General features: G+C 39.4%; 3 protein-coding genes across 4 annotated transcripts in view; 2 read left to right on the top strand and 1 right to left on the bottom strand.

Moving 5' to 3' along the window:
- Positions 1–83: 83 nt before the first annotated feature.
- LOC306754970 (aquaporin-4) lies at positions 84–5,589 on the top strand (the record flags this gene model as incomplete). Its single annotated transcript, XM_079239154.1, has 5 exons — positions 84–284; positions 1,322–1,483; positions 1,604–1,768; positions 3,887–3,967; positions 5,374–5,589. Exons 1-5 carry the CDS (start codon positions 120–122, stop codon positions 5,587–5,589), a joined length of 789 nt encoding a protein of 262 aa, XP_079095280.1. The 5' UTR covers positions 84–119.
- A 2,780-nt stretch (positions 5,590–8,369) lies between these two features.
- mipb (major intrinsic protein of lens fiber b) lies at positions 8,370–9,548 on the top strand (the record flags this gene model as incomplete). Its single annotated transcript, XM_079239151.1, has 4 exons — positions 8,370–8,729; positions 8,932–9,096; positions 9,178–9,258; positions 9,363–9,548. 4 exons carry the CDS (start codon positions 8,370–8,372, stop codon positions 9,546–9,548), a joined length of 792 nt encoding a protein of 263 aa, XP_079095277.1.
- Positions 9,549–12,664: 3,116 nt separating this feature from the next.
- The window catches only part of rbm38 (RNA binding motif protein 38), a 25,382-nt gene continuing 15,744 nt past the window's right edge, over positions 12,665–22,302 (bottom strand). For both annotated transcript variants that reach the window (XM_079239148.1, XM_079239149.1), the window contains one exon: positions 12,665–14,119. In XM_079239148.1, the coding sequence (XP_079095274.1) occupies positions 13,768–14,119 (352 nt within the window). In that variant the 3' untranslated portion in view covers positions 12,665–13,767. The remainder of the gene's footprint in view (positions 14,120–22,302) is intronic.

Genomic DNA, 22,302 nt, shown 5'->3' with positions numbered 1-22,302 from the left:
AACTAAATTAAATTGCTTTTATTTTACCTTAAAATTGTGTTGGATGAATGAAATAATTCTCAACGATTTTATGTCCCCTTTTCTCTGAGGAGCTACGTAGTCGGCAGTTCTGGTGCGCCATGCTAGCAGAGCTGCTTGGCACTCTTCTGTTAGTGAGTGCCGTGCTGGGTGCGTCTGTTCCAGGACCTGGGGAGGCCCCCGTGGGACCTCTGTATCCAGCAGTTGCTCTGGGTGTGATGGTTATTGCTTTATGCCACTGTTTTGGAGAAATAAGTGGAGCACAGGTGAATATTAAAAAGCTACATTCTCATTTTAAGGTTTCTTTATGTTTGAAAAATAAATCAAAGATGCTTGCATTTGGTGGCTGCAAATAAACTGGAAGAACGACTTAGATTATTAAGTAAAAGGATTCAATTTTAAAATTGATGTTACTTATTAATAATAATATTTAATTTGGTAAAAAATAATTATTGATAGCTTAAGGTACAAATATTCAATCCATCCATTTTCTTTATACATATTCTAATTAAGGGTTGGGGGGAAGCTGGAGCCTATCCCAGCAATCACTGGGTGACAGGGTACACCCTGTGCATGTGGAGGTATGAACAATTGATAAACTAATGAAAAAAAAAAAAAAAAAAAAGATTAATTGTTGGTAATTTACTAGGGGGTGGGTAATCTAATCGAAAAAATAGAAATATCGGGATTTTTTGCTTAACAATTTAAAATCTTTTTTTTTTTTTGTTAGAAAAATAGTTTTTTTTCTTCAAATAAATAAAGATAATACATTATAACATTTTTTGTCATTTTTATTGTTTTGATTAATCTTTTTACTTGTCTTCTTGGGCATTATAGCAGCAGAATGATGGTGTGGCCACTGTGTTGTTTTTCCTAATTGAAATGAAGAAAAATGACAAACAAAAATAAGCAATATCGAAGAATCGTGAAATTCGCAAAGTAAATCGAATCAGCAACCAAAAAAACTTGTAATCAAATTGAATCAGGGCAAAAGCATTTTGTCACAGCCCTATAATTCACAAAGCATTTGCTGACTATTTACAGGAAGTAGATGAAATAATCTATTTGTCTCCAGTTTGGGGTTAAGTTGACTGCAGCAGGTCACATCTGAATACCAAGGATCTTCCATTATCAATATGTCAAGAAAAAACAGTTTTGACATGGACATGGTATATGTTTCTGAACTGTAATTACCAGCTACAACAAAAAATTTGGTGGACAGAAAATAAATATTTGTGCCTAATATGAAGTAAAGTGAATAAAAACAGGATTGTGTTTGTTGTGTGTTTATGTGCTTGATCAGATGAACCCCGCTCTTACTCTTACTCTGTTGGCCACTCGGAGGCTGGATGTTCTTCGGGCTCTTGTTTATATCGCTGCTCAGTGTTTGGGGGCCTGTTTAGGAGCCTGGGCCCTTTACCTTGCCCTGCCCCTCAAAACCACTGCAGACCACTTTGTCAACAGGGTCAGTTTTCAGAGTATGTGTCTGTGTCTTACTTTGGAAAGTTTGAGATTTATGTCTTCTGTAAAACACAGTCTTTTGGTGTATTCCCACTCCTCCTCACTCTGTTTGTACTTATCTCAGGTTCCAATTGAACTGACTGCATCCCAGGCCCTGGGCACTGAGATTTTGTGCACCTTCCAGTTGGTTTTCACCGTCTTCTCAGTGGAAGACCAACGACGGAGGGAGAGCCCAGAACCAGGAAACCTGGCTATTGGATTAGCACACACAGCTGGAGTGCTAATAGGGGTGAGACGCTTAGATTTGTCTTGATTTCTAGTTATATTTATTGATCTAAATTCTGTATAGGTTTCACTGGGGCACATAAAAAACTCTGCAGCTGTATTTTCTGTGAACATCCATTCGGACACAAATCCGTTTCCCCAGCCTGACACAGGGCTGAATTTGTTTTTCCACAGCATTGAGGCAGCGATTGGAGTGAACAGATACATTTGCTAAACAGCGGGTTTCAACCAGCTTAGATTTTCTTGTAATGATATGAAAACAACTCACGCAACAATGAAAAGTTTTATTTCAAACAAAATGGTTACATATCTTAAACTGTATTTTTTTTTATTTTATTTGTTGAGTCAAATGAAGAAATAGTTGCACATCTGGGCTTTGACTTAAAAATTTCAAGACATGCAAAAAGGTTTTTATTTGTGGTTGTCCCTGCATGGCATGATGCTGCCACCACCATGCTTCACTGTGGGTGATGAGAGACATGCAGTGTTTTACATGGACTTCAGGTATAGTCCCATCAAAATGGACCTTCTTCCTCTTGTTTGTTTTCATCAGAAACATTTTGATGAACTCCAGCTACATTATTTTTTCTTTAAGCAACATTTCTGTTTAGTTTGTTTCATAAAAGTGCTTTATATATTTTATCTAATGCAGTCGTATTACGTTGCACAGGGAGACATGATAGAAAATATGATTTCATTATTATGGGTTGTGATTAATAAAATGAATTAAAAACCATACAAATGAATATGTTGTTGCCACAGGCTGCAGGCATCAACTCTACTGTCCCTATACAAACAGTGTAACAGCATAACTGAGCATTAATTTTAAAGTTGCAGCCACAAGGAATTGTGGGAAGGAAATATCTTCTTTCTTTCGTAAAGGAAACGGCTGTGTTTCCTATGCAAAAGTAGATCCTTAAATAAGGACTAAAGCTCATTTTCTTACTGTTTAGATGATCCAAACACATCTTATAAAGACGTCTGCTCAGACACTTCTTCATCATTCCAGTAAATTAAGGAGCTTATATGAGCTGGATGCTCTTTCTTGACAAGTTTGCCATCATGCCATGTGTATTCCTTTTGTTAAAAAAGATTTAAAGGTGTTCCAAAGAGGATTCTTGGTTTTCTATATAATTTTTTTTTTTACTCATCTCCGATTTTTTTCAGCTCTTTAACCTCAGATTTTTTTTGTAGTGCTCCTTGGTCTTCATTATGCTTTGACAAGATTGTAATATGTACGTAGAAATTGTGACACTTGATCACTGTAAAAAGACTTATTTATATTAGTTCATCTGTGTGACTAAAATACAAGAGCACTTCCATTGGTATTAAGCAGCTCAAGATAATAGAGGCTAAAAACAAAGCAATAGTACATAGTGTAGTTTTACAATGGTTTTTAGTTTTTTTTTAAATTTGCTTTTAAGTTTTTTTGTAGTCAGACATGTTTTTTTTATGTCACTTCACCACTTTAGAACATCTTGTGTATGTCCATCATATAAAAACCTAAAAGGGCTGTATTGCAACAAATTTCAAGGCCCTGTATTTGTAATAACATTGATTACCACTTATAGTTGTCAAAATGAATGTACTTGAATAGAAAAACTTCAGACCTTGCATAAAGATCTTAAGTTATCTTTCTTGGGTTAAGATCTTAAAAGAGATGCTGTTGTACCATATTTAAAATGTTAGGGACAAAAATTAAGTGAAAATCAGAACTAAATGTTTTTCATAAAGACACTATGATACATGCAGGTTATAGTATGTTGTGCAAGATCTAATTCAAAAGTGCAGAGAAATGTCAGCAGGAAGTGTTTGACCCCTTTATTTTCTTTGCTGGAAGCAGAATCACACTGGACTCAATTTGCAGGTTTCTTATTGACCTGGAGGACAGCCAGATCAATGCTTTGCATAGCAGCACTATAATATCTCAGAGAGAAATCAAATGCAGTTATTAGAGACTGTTTTGTTGAAGCTGAATTATACCATAAAAGTAATGTTAAACTGGTTTCCCAGGTCAGAGTGGGTTCTTTTAGATTTTATTTTATTTTTTCTTATATGTAAACAGTGTTTGTATGTGAAATAACAGGACAAACAACTCATTATACTCTTGTTTACCTTTTAGGGACGGTTCTCTGGGGCCAGTATGAATCCAGCTCGCTCTCTGGGTCCAGCCCTCATTGCTGGTTTCTGGGAAAACCACTGGGTGAGACAACGTTTACCTGACCCTTCTGACAAAAATGTTAGCAAATAATGCTGCTTCTCATCTGTGACAGTCCAAGTAATCCTCTAAAACTCCATGATGATGATTGTAATGGAATGTAGTAATATTGCACACATGGAGGGATTCTGTGAATTTTTTCTACATGTTTACGTATCTGATGCAAGTATCTAGGATCTTCCACTTCGCCTCATCTGATCTACTTTCAGGAGTCCAGATGAACCAATACAAACAAACAAAACACTGGCTTTATACAAATAAGCTTAGAAATCACTACCTGGATCACACAGAAGAAAAAAACTCATAATTATCTTTAAAAAAAAGTTTTCTGTCTTTAAATGATAAACTTGTGTATCTGGTCTTTAATGCTGAGTTGAAGCTCATGTTACCAATATATAGTATATTACCCTGATTATTATGTCATACATTATTATTCATGTAACAAAAAAACAAACCGAAAATAGCAGCCAGGTGGTAGCAAACAAATGTATTTGATTAATGATCATCATCTCTACAAAAGGCAAAGATTTTTTAAGTTTTCTGATCTGGAATATTCAGATGTCTGCTAACACAACGCAAAGGAGGGAAGACATCAGCATTGCTTTGTTGTGTTTGTGTTTCAAACAAATGAAATCATGGGAATTTCAGGCCACCTTGGATATGACTAACTATGATAAACCCACCTACACTCAATGGCAGATTACCTTAACTAAGAAGAGCCAAGTAGGTATTAGTGAAAATAATCTTAAAGAACTAAACACATACTATTTTGCCAGCAGAAAACCTATTCTCTAAAAAAAAAAAAAAAAAAAAAAGTAGCAAAGTGAGTCTCTGGAAAAATGCCCTTTGAAGATGGCCATGATGCACAGCTTTGTAGCCATCAACTGTCCAACACAGCAGGGGAGAGCCTGTTATGCAACCATGGACTCTTCTACTCAAAATGTTCTGAAGATAAATGTGAAGGCACCTGTCTGGTATTTTAAGCTTAAAATTGGGTCATGAAACGGTAGAATTATCTGGAGCAGAACATCAAATCTACAACGAAATAACCATGTCAGTGTCACTTTAATTTATATGGCACATTTTTTAAAAAAAGCCTCCAAAGTGCTTTACATGACTAATGAAATATAAAAACAGAAACAATAACAAGATAATTAAAAAGAAAAAAAATCTAAACGTTGAGAAACTAAATGTGGTTTAAGTTGATGTAATAATGTCATGGTGTAATAAATAAAACATTTAAGACCTCATAAGGACAAGATTATATTTATATTATGTCCTGAATACACCAAACAGTAGAGTAAAAAGTAAGCACACTTTTATTTATTTACCTTTTTAAAAACACTGTATATAAAAAATGTTTTGTGTATTTATCTTAAACCCACTTGTAGGTGTACTGGATCGGACCGGTGCTCGGTGCTTTACTGGCTGGAATGTCTCACGAGTTCTTCTTTGCACGCAGCGCCTCGCGCCACAAGCTGGTGGCATGTTTGACCTGTAAGGACATTGAAATTGTTGAGACGGCCAGCATGACTGGATCATCTCTGTCTACAGTTACGCAGAACGCCATGAGAGCAAAGCAGGCCAACAAACAAGAGAGCAACTAAAACCACAAGGTGAAGGATGCAGAGCAACAGTTTCAGCAACATGACAGTCATTTAAATTCTCACTACAAAAGGTAGTGTCTGCCATTGATTCATAGAAGAACGTATGACTAATCAAAAGGGAAAAGAAAAGTTATTAAAAAGTTGAAAAAGTTCATGAAATTGTGGCAATTTTTTTTTTTTAGCTTGTATGATCCACAGTCTGAACAACTAATAAATTAAGTTTACAATAATATAAGATGCAAATATACACAGTTTACCCAACAAATCATTAAGTTTAGCATTTTTTTCTTTAAAAGGGTTTTAAAGTAGAACAGTTTATAATTTACATGCCTTGTAAAGGATGCGACCTCTGAGATGCCTGCTGCCTATCATTACTGCATGCAAAGCTGCAGCCAGTACAGTCAAATCCTGCATTGTCTTTCACATTTGCACATCATTATAATATGTAAAAGAGACTCATTGAAATCCTCCTGAATAACACTCTTATGTTCCCGTAGCATCTCGTGCTTGTAAATGCTTTGAAATGCTAAAGTCTCCTCTCTTTCAGTCCAGCACCTCTCTCATGTCCACCTCTTCTCAGAGGGTTCCTATTTACAATCAAATGACTAATCACGCCTCCGCAGTGGCTCTGCAGAAAGAACACCTTCAGTCGGGATAAGCTTTGTAATATGAAATGGTACGTGTGTGTGTGTGTGTGTGTGTGTGTGTGTGTGTGTGTGTGTGTGTGTGTGTGTGTGTGTGCCACAACGGACAACAAAACATTTCGCTGTCATTTAACCTTTTATTCTTTTAGTTTGTTGTTATAAATTGAGATTTCTATCTCATTCAAAATCATATTTTATGTATAATTAATTTATTGTACACCAGAAATAAATAAGTTCGACCCTTTAAAATGAATCTCGTATTTGTGCTGATAATGACCCTAAAATCACTTTTTGTCTTGACTTGACATCAGCTTTGTGAGTAACGACTATCACTAAAGAATTGTAAATTGAATTCACACCCAGAGATGTTCGTGGGTTTAGAAAACACTATTTATACACACATATGCACACACATGCACAATAGCTATACCTGCCACCGTGCTGCCAGCATTTTGCATTGTGTGTGTTCTAACATGTATAAAAGGGAGTTAAAAGGGCAAGCTCAGCGTTCTGCATTCATAATCCCTAACTCCACTCATGCACGCATACACATATACACACACACACACACACACACACACACACCCTGGCTGGTCAACACGATGCCCCTGTGCTGCCACCCCCACCGACATCAATGCTGTGCTGCCCTCTTGCACCTCTCCATTTACCCTGCTTCTCATTACACACAGTTGAGAACGTTCAGGGCTTTGGTTGTACGTCATCCTGCAACACGCAGACATTGCACACCTCTGCCAAGCACTTCCTAGAAACTTCTGTTGCAACAAAACAGCTCAGTCCGTTCTGTTATGTTGATTATTGCAGCTCCCTGGTTTGCAGCACTTTTGTTTTTCTGATTATAAACATCAGCTCAGCTCTCTTGTCTCCACCTCATGTCTGTGCAGCAGGATCACGGCACGCTAAGCATTAAAGTCATGTCAAGTTCAGGTTTAGGTGCTGATGCATTCAGGTTTCTGCGGAGACCGCTATGTGATCCATAAAAGAATAAAAATAAAACCAAACAGAAAAAACAAATTGTGCTGAACTTCAGCTTTAGGTGGAGCCTTTCAGACTTGCTACATATATTTTTGTCTTGTCGCTGAGCATACATAGCCCACATGCTTATTACAGACAATGGTTTCACAGGGTCAGGCATTTCAGTGTTAGCGCTGTTAGCTTTAGGCACTTCCGTCTGGGGCCCCAACTGTATTATCTGCATGTGTGTATACGTGCATGTGTGTCTTTGTGCATACATGTGTGTTTTCTGCCCTTGTCAATCAGCATTTGTGTCCTCCAATCATGACAGTTATGATATGTCAACAGATGACATATGCCCTAAAGTAAAAAAAAAAAAAAAAGTCTCTTCTGAGCTCCAGCTGCTCTTCGCACTAACCCTGAAAATAAAAAAAAAAAACTCTCTTCATGTCATCTTTTTTCTAAAAATAAAAAAAGGGAAACAGTATCTGTACCTTTAGTTAAATGTCTTTTCATCATAAAGTTCCTCGCCTGATGCTTTGCCTCTTTTCGCCTAGCTCTCTTATCAGAGGGGGCGACAGAGGGGTTAAGTTTGTTTGATTTAGAATGTGCAGCACTGACACCCCCCGCCCATAGCCCTAAAGGGGGATTATGGCGTCACCTGGGGCCCCCTGGGGGTGTTTTATAAAGCGCCTGTCTGGCCCCCTTCCCTCCGTCAGAGAGGCTTAAAGGTCCACTGGACAATCTGTCTATCCCTGTCTCTTCTTAGAATCCCTCCTTTAACATTGATTCCACCTCCTCTTGACAACTCATCCCACCTGAGACCTCCACCCACACTCCCTTATTATCTTACACCTATGTCTTTGCGACAGGTGGACAGAGGTGGCAAGCGAACGCAGCTGAGCTGACTTTACCAACCGACTTCACAATTTGGTAAAGATCCGCTGAGTGGATTCATCTGTTGATGTATTGATACCCTGTTCTGTCTTTAGCCTGGCTGTTTTTGGTCGGCTGCGGTAGCTGACAGCAAAAGGGAGATCCTTTTTTTCTTTTTTTTATTACTATTTTTGCCATTTGAAGAGGACGGAAAGGGTAAACACTTACCTTTGCCACCTCTTTTCCAAGAATCTTCTTCATTTGTTGGAGAGCCTGAAGTGAACAATCATGTGGGAGTTCCGGTCTATGAATTTTTGGCGGGCGGTCTTTGCAGAGTTCTTCGGGACCATGTTCTTTGTATTTTTTGGAATGGGCGCTGCCCTGCGCTGGACCACCGGGCCTCATCACATTCTTCATGTGGCCCTGTGCTTTGGGCTGGCAGCTGCCACTCTCATCCAGTCCATTGGCCACATTAGTGGCGGCCACATCAACCCTGCCGTCACTTTTGCCTACCTTGTTGGGTCACAGATGTCGCTTTTCCGCGCCATTTTCTACATCTTTGCTCAGTGCCTGGGTGCTGTAGCTGGAGCTGCTGTGCTATACGGGGTCACACCTGGCAACATGAGGGGCAACATGGCCATGAACATGGTAAGGACTAAACATGATTCAGGAATAGCGTGATAGTGCTGGAAGAAATGTTAAATTGACAGAAGGATTTTGAATTTGGGTCCAATTTGTGGTAGTTAAGGCACTTATTACTAACTTATGATAGAACATCTGCAGAACATCTTCTCTGCAGTTCTCAGACCAAACATCTGGAAATGATTTCATCTCATCTTTTTGTTTCCAGCTGCAGCCTGGCATGAGCCTGGGGATGGCCACCACAGTGGAGGTTTTCCTCACCATGCAACTTGTTGTCTGCATTTTTGCTGTGACTGATGAGAGAAGGAACGGTCGTCTGGGATCTGCTGCCCTCTCCATCGGCTTCTCTGTCACCATTGGACACCTCATGGGGGTGAGAAAAGCTATGACATATTTATATAGATGTACAGAAAAATATACTTTACAACACTATAATAAATACCTTGTGTTTCAGATGTACTATACCGGAGCTGGAATGAACCCTGCTAGATCCTTTGCCCCTGCTGTGATCTTCAGAAACTTTATCAACCACTGGGTAAGGCTTAAAACAACTGAAAAGCCCCATCAGCTTTCACTTCGTTCCTAACAGAAATATCTGAATAGTATACAAGCTGATGAATGTAACCTTGTTGCTGGCAGGTGTACTGGGTCGGGCCAATGATAGGAGGTGCCATGGGTGCCCTCCTGTATGATTTCATGCTGTTCCCCCGCATGAGGGGTCTGTCTGAACGCCTGGCTACACTGAAGGGCAGTCGGCCTCCAGAGAGCGAGACCCAACAGGACACCCGTGGGGAGCCAATCGAGCTCAAGACGCAAGCCCTATAAACCTGCTCCTGCCCCACTTCTCTGACTGGGGCCAAGGGATGAGGGACAAGGCCCTGAGCTGCGCCAACCCCACCTCAGCTGCCCCCACTCCATGCTTTCACACACACCATCGCACAAAAACTAACCCAAATACTCATATGTAGACTAACAAGTAATAGGATTCTAGGATTTTTAAGGTTCACCACCTTCAACCTCAAAACACAACAAGACTCCTCTACCCCCAGTCATCACTTTGTATTCTTAACTGGAAACTGTCTTTTTTTTTTTTAAACATAAATGGTGACCAAAGCCAGAACCAGTAGCTGTCTCTTGTCTCCCTCCCCGCCTGCTTCCTCCTCCCAGCCAGACATTTGTCTGCTATGCAGAAGTGAGTGGAAAACCTGAAATCAAGCAGATAGGGTTGGGTGAAGGGTATTAGAAGGGGTGGGGGGGGGGTTGGGGGTGGGTGGGAGTAGGACAAAGGTTAGGGGAAGGCAGGGATGTGGGTATGACTTGACAAGGGTAAGAGGGCATTTGAGGGTGGAGTAGAGGGGTGGGGATGGGGTTTGGGTATGATAGAGAGGGCAACACTGGGTTTGTGGTCTTTTTAAGTTTGGTTAGACCAGTGAAGATGGGCATGCTTTCATTATTCATCTGAATTTATTTCCATTTTTAGTTTTTCGTTTCCTGCACTTCAGACAGAAGACGTGGATGTATGATACCATTAGATTTAACCAGGTTTTCATCACTTTCAATCACTACATTTTATCTGTCGTTTGTGTTAGTGTGCAAGTATGTGCGCGAGAGTGAGTGTGTGCATGCGTGCGCGCCTGGCCGTATGTATGAGCGTGTTTGCAAGTGAGTGTGTATATGTGTGTACGTGTGTGATCAAGTTTGCAGATACAGTTCTACTTATTTTGTTTTATTTTCATAACCGCTCTCCTGTTTCGTACCATTAACTGTGCTCATTTTGTTATCAATTTTTAAGACATGATCATTTCTCCTCCCCTCACTGTGCTATTTGCTATGATATTCATTTTTACACAAACCATCTGCTTTTTGTTCTAATCCAGCGCAATCCAAAGCAAATGTTGTATCCCAGACTACAATGGTAGGTCTGCAGATCGGCTGTGCGAGCTTTACATTGAGTCTCCTTTTATTATTTGATCCTTACTGGGAGCACAAGGTGTTTCAATAAAAATTTCAATGATAATAAACATAAAAAACTTGAACAAAGCTTGGCTCTTTTCTTTTGCTCCATCATAATTATTGTGTGTTCAATGGATGTAATGGGCCTGTATAAAACTAAGCGTTGCAATACATGATCATGGTCAGAAGAGGGCAAAAAATCCACATGACTGACTCAATATGGGAGAGACATCAAATTACTTTTGACCTAAAACTAATCATGCAAGGTGACAACTGAGCAGCGTGCGAGTTTTAAGAGGCAATGCTGCTATTATATCTATCAATGCAGAAGGCAAGAATGGTTGGGAAGAGCAGGGTCCACTTCATAGTTGGACTATTGTATAAGTTTGATGAGAATAATAGTTCAAACTAACAAGTAGATGTGCCTCTCATTGTCTTCTGTTTTTGTACCTTAGAGATGATCAAATATAGCCACATACCTTCAGAGCTCTCACAAAGCAAAAACAAACAAAAAATAAAGGGTAAAAACACACACAAACTAATACATCTTATTTCGCTTATGTTGTGGGGATATATTGTTTCCCCAAAACACCAAATAGCACACATCACTGAGTCGCTTTGTGGCACTGGTTGACATTACCCCCAAATATAAGGAACCTGTGCATGCTACTGTGGGTAGAAGTCACATACTGCAATATATCATTCTGCTAAGTAACAAAACTAGACCAAATGGGCTTCAATCCTCATCTGAAAATAGTTCCCAACAAAAACGATGTTTAGTTTGAGACTAACTTCTGAAAGAGCAGTTTTTGTTTTGTTTTTCAGGAAACAACATGTTAGTCTACAGTCTTAGATACCTGTCCTTAGTTATCTAGTCTATTTTACTAATTTATGTAATGTGAATTTGTAATAATAAAATATATAACATCATCACAACATCAGAGTAGAGGAGGCAGCCTTCTTTACATACCCAGTTGCAACAATAGTTTAGTTTCCAAAAGAGACCACTAGACCTGCCTTTCAGTCCTGGAAGATAAAAGAGATAGTACCATATAAAACAAAATGCCCATTTATAAGCTACACCTTCTTCACCCTGCTGTAGAGGGTGGAACATAAGAGGTTACGAGTCCTGCAAAAGAATCACAGACAGAAAAACACACTTACAGACAGTCAGCATAACAAACTGATCCAGCATTGATGGTTTTGGAGTGAAGCAAATGAGTCAATTTGAGTTGAGAACCTTTATGCAGTCGGACAAAACAAACGAATCAGTACCAACTAAAAGTACAGCAAAGTAATTCTTCGGTTTGGGAAATGCACCGCCTTGCATCGAGACAGAAAATTATGGAGGAATAGCGACTAAATCCACTGGCTTGCATCTCTCTTACTAATTAACATGTTTCGGCATTGTGCTTTGATTTGGAGAACTATAGTCTAAAAATGAAAACTCCTTTTCTATGTGGGTTAAGGGCCCATTGTTTTTCTGTTTTTTTTTAAATTTTTTATCTTGGAACAATTGCCTGACACTAACTCAAGGAAGAAACCTCTCCCAGCCTTGGCAAAGACTGTAACCTCATGTGCAACCACAAATTGGCATCTTAACAGTTTTTTTTTTGTAATCACAAACTAATCTAACGACATAGAGAATAGTGTGTTAATTAGCGGGTTGGTTGCTACGGCTTCATTATCTATACATACATTAGGCTGACAGTAAATCTTATGAAGTTCTCAGCAGGGAAGCTGACAAACACATTCCTTTAATTGTTCCTGTAACACACACGCCTCTGACCACAAGCTTTTTCCAGTTCAAAAGTGTCTTAGTAATATGAAGAAATGCTCGTGACTCAAATGGGACTCTTTAGACTCCTGCTGCAACAACAATTCTCACAAATATCACCATCACATTCAAAAAGTTGTCCACAATCAGAAAAAAACTGTGTTGCATTTAGAAATATTCTTTTTATTTTGCATATCTGTTTAAGATGTGACGTATGGCTTGGTTTTTTAGGATTACTAAAGTCGGTGCTGCGACGGCACCGAGAGACTCCAGTATTGTTGCTAAAGTATCCATCTATATTGTGCAGCTGGGAATGGGGACACAATAAAAAGGCGATGAAACAACAGCACAAGAAGTGAAAGACAAAGGAGACTTATCTTGACTTTAACTGTAATTTTCAATTTTCTCTCACTCATACACACAACCACACACACACGTTCACGTTCGTCCAAGATCATTTCCTTGATATGTATTGACAGCATTTCAGCTGAATATCCCAGATACAAACAGTCCCAAAGACATGTTTGATCTAGAATTTACATCTCAAGAAAGCCTAAAAAGCATGTACAGGAATTTAACATGATAAGTATCTTGTTCTTTGCGTAATGCTCTAAGAATAATGATACAAAAAACAAAATGCCAGTGTTTTCTACCTTAATCATGTCCATCCTTAGTGATTATAATTGCATATCCTGTAATAATCCTCATATAACAAGCTTCTAGCAGTAGATAAAAGGAACAAAAGGAGTAGAATAAACATGTTCATTTGACATGAGGGACTTATATAAAAAAAAAAAGACGAACCAGGTAGAGATAAAATCTCAAAGGCCATAGACAGAAAGCTAACCTTGAGGAGGAGGTAACTGGGCGTGCGTTTCAGAAAGAGGAACTGGCAAAAGTCCAGCTTTCAGCTGGGTTCCCTTGGAGAAACTGCAGCTGCAGCATCACATCAGACACACATATGTCTCATTGTCTCCACTCACCTGCTTTTGTCTAAAAACTCAGTGGTGAGAGAAACATCCAGAGCATTACCAGTTGTCCATTTCTGGTTGCTGACTGCCATCAATTATAAAAAAAAACAACATTCAGTGTATGCTGATGACAATAGCGGATGATAATGGGTCATTATCTGTTACAACAATAAGTTATAAAAACTAGAACAAGAGTGCTCTCAAAAAGCCCTTTTTAATAATAAAAAAAAACAACATCACACTCTTTCACCGATCCAGTCTTTTTGCTGATGATGTTACAGGTCAACAGTCACAATGTTTTGAATCATCAGGTCTGTAAGCCGCCGCCTTTGGTCGGGGCAGCTCACTGCATGCGGTCAGGCTGTTGAAGAGGGTAATGGAGGAAAGCCTGTGGAGAGGCAGCCACAGCTGTGAGAGCAGCCAGAGGAGGATGGATGGCAGCAGGAGGGGTCGGAGATGCAGCGAGAGCTGGTGTAGGTGTGCAGGGGGAGAAGCTATAGCTGAGGTAGCCAGTTGAGGGCGACGGTGAGGGATTGTAGGGGTACTGCTCTAGTCCTGTGGGACCATAGGGGCTGTAGGTGGAGCTGTATTCCAGGTAAGGAGAGGTGAAAGCTGTCGCTGTAGGGCTGAGGTGAGACTGCAGCAGCAGACTGGGTTGGAGGAAAGTCTGGGGGTAGACGTATTGCTGCATGAATCTGGAGAGACAGAGAAACAAGGTTACATCTAAAGGCTGATTTATAAAACAAACACATGGAAAAAATCTTATTTGCTAAATTATCGGACCAGCAAATTAATTCTCAGGAAAATTCAACTTCCTGTGTGGAAAGACATAGAATAACAGCACAAACGCATAAAAAAAAAAATCAGTAGCTGGAAACATCAGAGGTTTCGCAGGCTACATCAGAACTGAAGAAGCTCCTCTGGATGGGTGGACAGCATCATCAAGAAACCAAACCCAGCCCAGCTGACTTGACTCAATCTACGTTGGATCTCATTACCTGGGTTATTGTGAACTTTTAAAGACAATAACAGCAAATATTCAATATTCAAGGACTGAACACAAGAATATTTGTTTAAGAAAAAGATTTTTGTCCAAAAAGAAGCTAAATTTCCCTAATAAACTGCAACCCAGTTATAACCTGGCTTACCTGCCAACTTTTACTGTTTAAAATCTAAAAATATTACATCTTTATCTGGTAGTCCTCTATTAGTATGTTCAACCTCATTTTGGCCAAAGTCAGACGGAGATAATGATGTATGTTCATGTTTTTCTTTCAACCTAGAACATCAAGATTTTTTGTTCGTGTAACTGACAATTATTATGGCTTCCCTTATTATGACAGCACACACACACACACAAACACACGAATAAAAACTATTAGCTTATAAAAAGTGTGTATGTATAAAGAGAAATAGGAAATCACTTCTTGCAAAACATTCTAAAGTATTTTGTTCATATCTGATGTACTGATATAAATACTTGTGTGTATAAAGTGTTTTATTTCAATGTGTAAAAATTTGAGTTTTCATTTTGTAAAATTCTTTGTACTGTTTGCATGTATAAAACGTGCTTTAGATTTTGATTTTAAGTTTAAGTTCAAGTTCAAGTTTATTTATACAGCACGTTTTTACAGCAGCTGCTGCCCAAAGGTCTGAACAATAAAACACCAAACAACAACACTCCACAATTTGAAATTAAACACTGCACATTAAAAAGAAATAAAATCTGGAATTAAAAAAACTAGAATAAAAATGAAGTTAAAATACACAAAAGAAAAGTTCAGGTATGATCAAATGCCAGCGCAAAAAGATGAAAAACACAAAAAATGACTTCATGGTGGTATGAACATGCACAAAATAAAGATTTTTCTCTTGAGATAAATAAAATAAAGGCAAAACACATTTCTGTGTCAAGTGTTACTTAGCAAATAGTAATGATGAAAAAATGATAAAAAAAAAAAAAAGGTGTATTTTAATTCCCACTTGTGAATTTGCAGATCTGATCTGATTATTGCAGTTTTAACAATAGCAGATACAGAAAACAGTTTCTTCATCAATTGCTAATTCTTATTATATCTAAAATACAGAATCCTATAATGACACCCCCCCCCCCCCCCAATTGCAATTATCAGCCCTAAATGAGATCATCTCCCTTGTGTTTAAACTCAATTAGCACACTGCCTGAAAAACGTTCACAAAAGACGAGTTGATCCAACTGAAACTTTTATGTATGAATGCCTCTTAGACGCCATCATCTGTATTTCTGGGCTGAATATAATGCTACTTTAAAATACAGTTGCTGAATAGGACACCTGTGCACTCGCAACCACAAACTCCCACAGTAGATGCACTGCCTGTGATTACTGGGACTCAGCAATGAGATGGTGGGATAAAAACAACACACTTCTGTCCTCTTGTATTCAGTCATGCCCTTGCCTGAGGCTACCCACTTAACCTGAACTGCCTCAGTTACATCTGGCAAAAGCACCAGTGATCAAATCAGAGTAAGTACAGTAGCTTGTGCAGCGGCGCAAACAGCAGAGCATGATAGTGTTTAATATTTATACTCCCCAGATCAGCACCTACAGTCAAACCCATTAGCCTGACGGTATATTGTCATCAAGTCTGAGCAGGTGGTTGGGGCAGCGAGAGGTAGTCTGTTGCTGCTTACCCCTAAACACAACCAGAACAAGGATCAAGTATGCTTTCACAACACTGTGCCTGGACCTGCTTGCACTCCCTCTGTTGTATACTAAACACAGACACATTAACCAGTATGTGCAGAATGGCTGCCAGTAACTTCCGGGGCCTAAATGTTCCTATTAAACTTATCTAATGTCACATATGTCATATATTATTCAAGTTTGTTGCAGCTCCTCAGTTTCAATTTAAAGACACAAATCTTATGTGTTTTAGTAAACGTACAATGTTTAGGGGTATGAAGTATGACATCATCAAACACTAGTATAGGTTTTAGGCATTATGTCACTTTTTGAAGTTGCTTTCAGCTCATCACAGTTATGTCCCTTCAGGGGCTTATTTTCTGTTTGGAGTTGCACCAATAACAGGAACGCTGAGGTAACAGCTAGCCAGGTGAAGGGCACACTAAAGTCTTGTTCCGCCTCCTCTGTCCATTTTCAACTATTATCAAAGTCTTCTTCTTATTATTCTCAAGTGTCAAACTATTTTAAATGATACTCACAGCAACTAAATGTGAGTATATACCATTCATTTTCTTAACCGCTTGTTCCGATTAGGGGTTGCAGAGAAGCTGGAAGTATATATCACGGACCAAATAAATATTTTGTCGGACTGGCTTTAGTTTTTATTATGACACACATTTACTGTGGCATTGTTTCACCAAGCATTTGTAATGCTATAACATTTATTTTCATCCCGTGTTGCATTAATCTTCACAAAGATCTTGTTATTGATGGGAGAGTCCAACCACTGCTCGCAGTACTCTCCAACACACCACAAAGATTCTCAATGAGGTTCAAGCCTGGACTATATGGTGGCCGAACCATGTGTGAAAGTGATGTCTCATGCTTCCTGAACCAGTCTTTCACAATTTGAGCTGGATGAATCCTGGCTTCATCATCTTGGAATATGACTGTAAAAGAAAATAGATCCATTGATGGAATAACCTGCTCATTCAGTGTATTCAGGTAGTCAGCTGACCTCATACATTGGGCATATAAAGCCACTATAGGTGGGAAAATCAAATAAAAAAAAAATCAAATATCAGCATTTTTGCTTGACAATATTAAAATTGATTATTTTTGTTAAAAATAATTTTTTTTGTCATTTTTATTGTTTTTATTGATCTTTTTACTCGTCATCTTGGGCATTATAACAGCACAATGATGGTCTGGCTACTGTGTCATTTTTTTTCTAATTGAAATCAAGACAAATGAAAAGCAAAAAGAAGTTTTATACATTTGTTTTTCTTTTAATCTAAAAAATAAAATCAGCAATATGGAAGAATTGTGAGAATCACAGTTAAAATCAAATCAGCACCTAAAAAAATCTGAATCGAATCAAATCGGGACCAAAGCATATTGTCACAGCCTTAAAAGCCACTGAGCCAAGACCTGACCAACTGGAGCAACCCCAGATCATAGTCCTGCCCCTACAGGCTTGCACAGTATGCAGTAGGAATGACGGCTGCATCACTTCATCTGCCTCTCTTCTTACCTTTGGCTCCCACAAATCTGAACTTATCAGACCACATGGCTTTCTTCCATTATTCAAGAGTCCAATCTGAGCTCCACAGCAAACTAAAGCCTTTCTCTTCTGTCAGCCTCACTGATTAGTGCTGTTCTTATGACTTTTTTTTATCATCATAAAAAAAGCTTTTTTCTTAATTTTACACTTACCGCCTTCAACACGTTTTGCATATTAAATACTCTTCAACGACTGTAGATGTTGATCTGATTTGATTGTTATGTAATTTTATAACAATTTTAACAATGTTTGATTAACAAAAGGGTATCTATCATTTTCAAACCAATGACAACACCAGCCATAAACTGTAAAACTGAAAACCGGAGCGCCATCAGTACATTCAAAGAGCAGATGGAGAAAATAGTTTTTTTTTTAGAGTTCTGGCTAAAGGAGCATGACTGAGATACAATTTGCAAGACTAACGACATACAAGAACACATAAAGTCAAAACAAAGAGCTTTCTCGACCCCCTCATATCCCATCTCCCGGAGCAGAAGTGCAGTGTCATTCCCACGGCTGTGCGCCGCTGCCTGGATGTGCACCGGCCTGACTGATCCAATGTGACAGCATTATCGTTTGAGAGGGAGCTGCGCCTTGCCTCTCTCCTCCCTGAGCCTGGCATCATTGCTGGCTGTCAAACACAAAGTTAAATATATATGTACACACACTGGAGATGTGAACAGACAGGCAGGCACACACTAAATCACAAAACACGCAGTGAATCACATGGTCGAACTCATCACATCCAGAGAAAATGAACAGCAGGAAAGAAATGTAATACACACTTAACAGGTTGTGTGTAGTTAGTTAAGCAGCTTAGAAGAGGATGTGGATGTGTGTGTGTGTGTGTGTGTGTGTGATAGGAGGGGGTTCAAGCATGGCAGAGCTAATTGGTGCAGCTGCATGGGTGTACACTCACTAACAGACCCATGAGAGCAGAATAACCTCCACTGACTCCCATTTCCCTCCCTTCTGTGGGTTTTACTCCCTCACAGCCATCTTCCTCTGCTACACTCCCCCTCACTGTCCTCTCACAAACCAGGCATCAGATGAAAGAAACAGTGTGCACAGACTTCAGAGAATAAACAACAAAACATCTGCATTGAGGGTTGAAGTCGGGTTTCCTTGGAAGAGGAGTCAAAGACACTGACAGGTGAAGGATCAGCCATCATATCCCTCACGCCTTGGGCTGGCCTCGCTTTTAATAGTTCAGATGAGGGATGTGAGGAGGGTGAGTCAGTCGAAGAGACAAACACACACCACACGAAGACGCACACGCATGACCCTCCGTCCTCTCTGGATAAACACGCACAGCTTGAGGGAGGGCGAGCTGCAGCAAGGCCAAGATCAGCGCTGGACACTGTGCTCTAATGTCAGCTGTCAAGACAGGCGATTCAGTTCGACTTACTCAAACACTGTTTGCTCTGATACAGAGAAATATGAAATTACTGACAAGTTTACAGAGTGCTTCAACAACACAAGTTAGTCAAAGGTTTTTATTTCTCATTCCTACGTGGCAAAAGCAGAAAAAAGATTTGTTACCAGAGTCACGGTGACTCCACAAGGTAAGCCAAAGTATAATAACAACACTACTACAAATAACTTAATATGTTAAAACAAAGTGTCACAGTCTAAGTTAAAACATAATGTCAGTTAAAAGCTTCGAAGTCATTAAAGTGGAACTGTTATGTGCATTTCAGGCTAATTTATTTTTATTTCTGAGACCAGAAGGGCTGGGATTGATCGAGTTATTGTTACAAATCGCTTTATTTACTTCAGACCGACCCTCTCCGTAGGCTGTCAGATCAGCCTGTGGGCAAAACGAGTGGATTGAGACTCTTTCGCATTAAGCCCCACCTCCCGCCACTGCACTGCATCAGGAGCGCACAGCGCAACTGCTTTTGCAGTTTTTTTTTGTTGTAACATCTCATAAACAGAAGGATTAGGCTAATATGAACTCAATAAAAAAAAACAAAATATGATGTCAACACATAGCATACAGCTCTACATGTTGGAACCTGAATCAGACCCTGAAAACGAAGTGGAAAACAGCAACGAATGCAGCAGGATGTCTCTCTTTGGTAAACTCACCAGCCATCGTTGGAAATAACTTTATCCCACGTTTTCCACCCGCCTGATGTATTTGTACATGCCCTTGTTAACCAGTAGAAGGTAACCAATCACCGAACCTTATCCCCCGGGACGTCACAAGGATTTCCAAGTGGAAAAAAACTCTCTAAAACGATGCGTTTTTCGTCACCATGGAAACCGAAGGACATGTGTTTAGGTGATAAAAAAACAGTGCCGTTCACATGTCTGATGAGGATTCAACACTGTAACACTGTAGAAAGCTCAGAAAACTCCAAATACCACAATAGCATCCCTTTAAGTCTGACAACATCAGGGAGGAAAATGGACCTTATCCAGGAGGTTCTGACCTTGGTGCTTCTCAGTCTCCTGCCTGAGGGCAGATGGGTGAAGAGTCCATGAAAAGGATGCATGAAGTCATGGAGGCCCTGCTCCTGCATCTGTTAATGTACATGTCCCTAATTTGAGAGCTACACCCTGTGCTTTCTTGTCCGTTGCGGTGCAGCTGCCACAACTGCCTCTGTGGGCTGCATCAGGAGGCTCTGCACCCCACGTCTGTAGAAGAAGCTGAGGTCAGGAAGGCCAAGTTCAGCAGCTTTGTGGTTCCTCAGGAAGTAGAGACTTAAGTGTGCCTTTTTTTTTTTTTTACTATGCTGGTGATGTTAGTGATCCAGGTGAGCCCAGGTACTTGCAGCTGGACAAAGCCTGAACTGCTATGCCTGCTATGCAGAGGGGAGGAGAGGGGTGGGGGTGTCTGCTGTTCCTGAGGTCCATGATCAGGTCCTTGGTGTTTGTGACATTTATGCAGAGGTAGTTTCTCTGTGGCAGCACTGCAGTTGGTGGACTTCCAGTCTGCATGCTGACTCATCGTTGTGGGATATTAGTCCCACCATGGCTGTGTCATCTGTGTATTTGACAACATGACATCTTGGTGTGTGGCTGTGCAGTCATATGTAAGCAGCGTGTTCATTAGGGGGCTCAAAACACATCCCTGAGGAGAGTGTGTGTGTGATGGGTGAAGAGAGGTGATTGTGGATCCTTACAGTATGTGTTCTGTCAATTAGAAAGTCCAGCAGCCAGCAACCAGTTTATCAACCTGGGTCTGAGAGATGGTTGTATTTAAAGCTGATCTGAAACCCAGAAGGAGAAGCCTGACATACACATCAATCTCCTCCAGGTGAGAAAAGGCCTGATGAATGATAGCTACCACTCCGTCAGATTTACCTGTATGTATACTAGTAAGGGTCCACGCTGATGTAATCAAATCAAATCAAACTTTATTTATAAAGCACTTTTCCAACAATAAAATGCAACACAAAGTGCTTTACATGATATAAAAAGTAAACACAACAAAGAAAATTCATCAGCCCCTCCCTTCTCACATTCAGACGCATACACACTCATACACACTCGTGCACACACCCAAACAACATCAATTTCAACAGTACTCTTAAACGTGACGCATGCACCTACTTAGTTATTTATTGCTGAGCACAGATGAGCCTGGTAAGGAACACCATCGCAGGAGCCATCTGCACCAGGAGTCGATCAGACCACAGTATCTGGGGCACCGTTACAGACCAAAGCATGAAAGGTACCCCTGTAGCCATGGCCATTATGACACCCAATGCAGAGGGCTCCCTCTGAGGAAACACCGGAAAATATCCTAAAATTGATCAAATACATTAAAAGAAAAATAAAATAAAATAAATTAGTAGTAATAATAAAAACAAGAAATATTTCAATGAAAAACAATACAATAAAGATTATAAAAGCAGATAAAAAAAAAAACCTAAAAAGAATGGGATACAAATAAATAAATTAGATGTTCAGACTAATAATGTAAATACTAATTAAAAGCCAAGTTAAAAAGGTGAGTTTTGAGCCTGTTCTTAAAAACATTAATGTTTGTAGATGACATTCCTCATATGTGCCATCACAAGCCTCTCAAAGCACTTCAAGATAATAAAGGACTTGAATACAGGAACATTGAAAGATGTGCTCTAAAACTCTTCCATCAGCTTGTGTGCAGTATCCTTCAGAACCGGCTCTGCTCCATAAAGTCATGATGATTTAACAGGTCTAAGATTGTTTATACTTAAAGAATAAATTTAAATGATTTAAATTATGTAAATGATCACATTGAATCCACCACTTTTTTTTTTTTGCTTAAATCCTGCTCGAAATCCAGAACAAAAACAGACTTTAGAGCTAAAAACTGTGTAATTTTCCCATTAATGAAGACATGTAAACTATTAATCAACATAACAAAAACACTGTTTTGAGTCAATAATGCACAATTTTATAGTTGATTCTAATTTTACTTTATACTTTACGTCACACAGTAGACATAACAAAGTTGACCTAAATGAGTGTGTGGTCGACAGCAAGAGTTCAAATAACGGTTGTCTCACTGTCATGGTTCTGTTTTAAAAATGTATCTGTGGTGAGTGTGCCACGTTTAACACATGCATCTCACCATGATGTTCGCCACTGTTTCTTCGACATGTGAACACAGTTTTAGTGTTCATTGATGTAATGGGCTCTAACCCTGAGGCAGCTA

This window comes from Telmatherina bonti (assembly GCF_933228915.1).
Source record: "Telmatherina bonti genome assembly, chromosome: 4".
NCBI lineage: Eukaryota > Metazoa > Chordata > Actinopteri > Atheriniformes > Telmatherinidae > Telmatherina > Telmatherina bonti.
The sequence above is the reverse complement of the archived record's forward strand: the minus strand, read 5'-3'. Positions and strand labels throughout refer to the sequence as shown.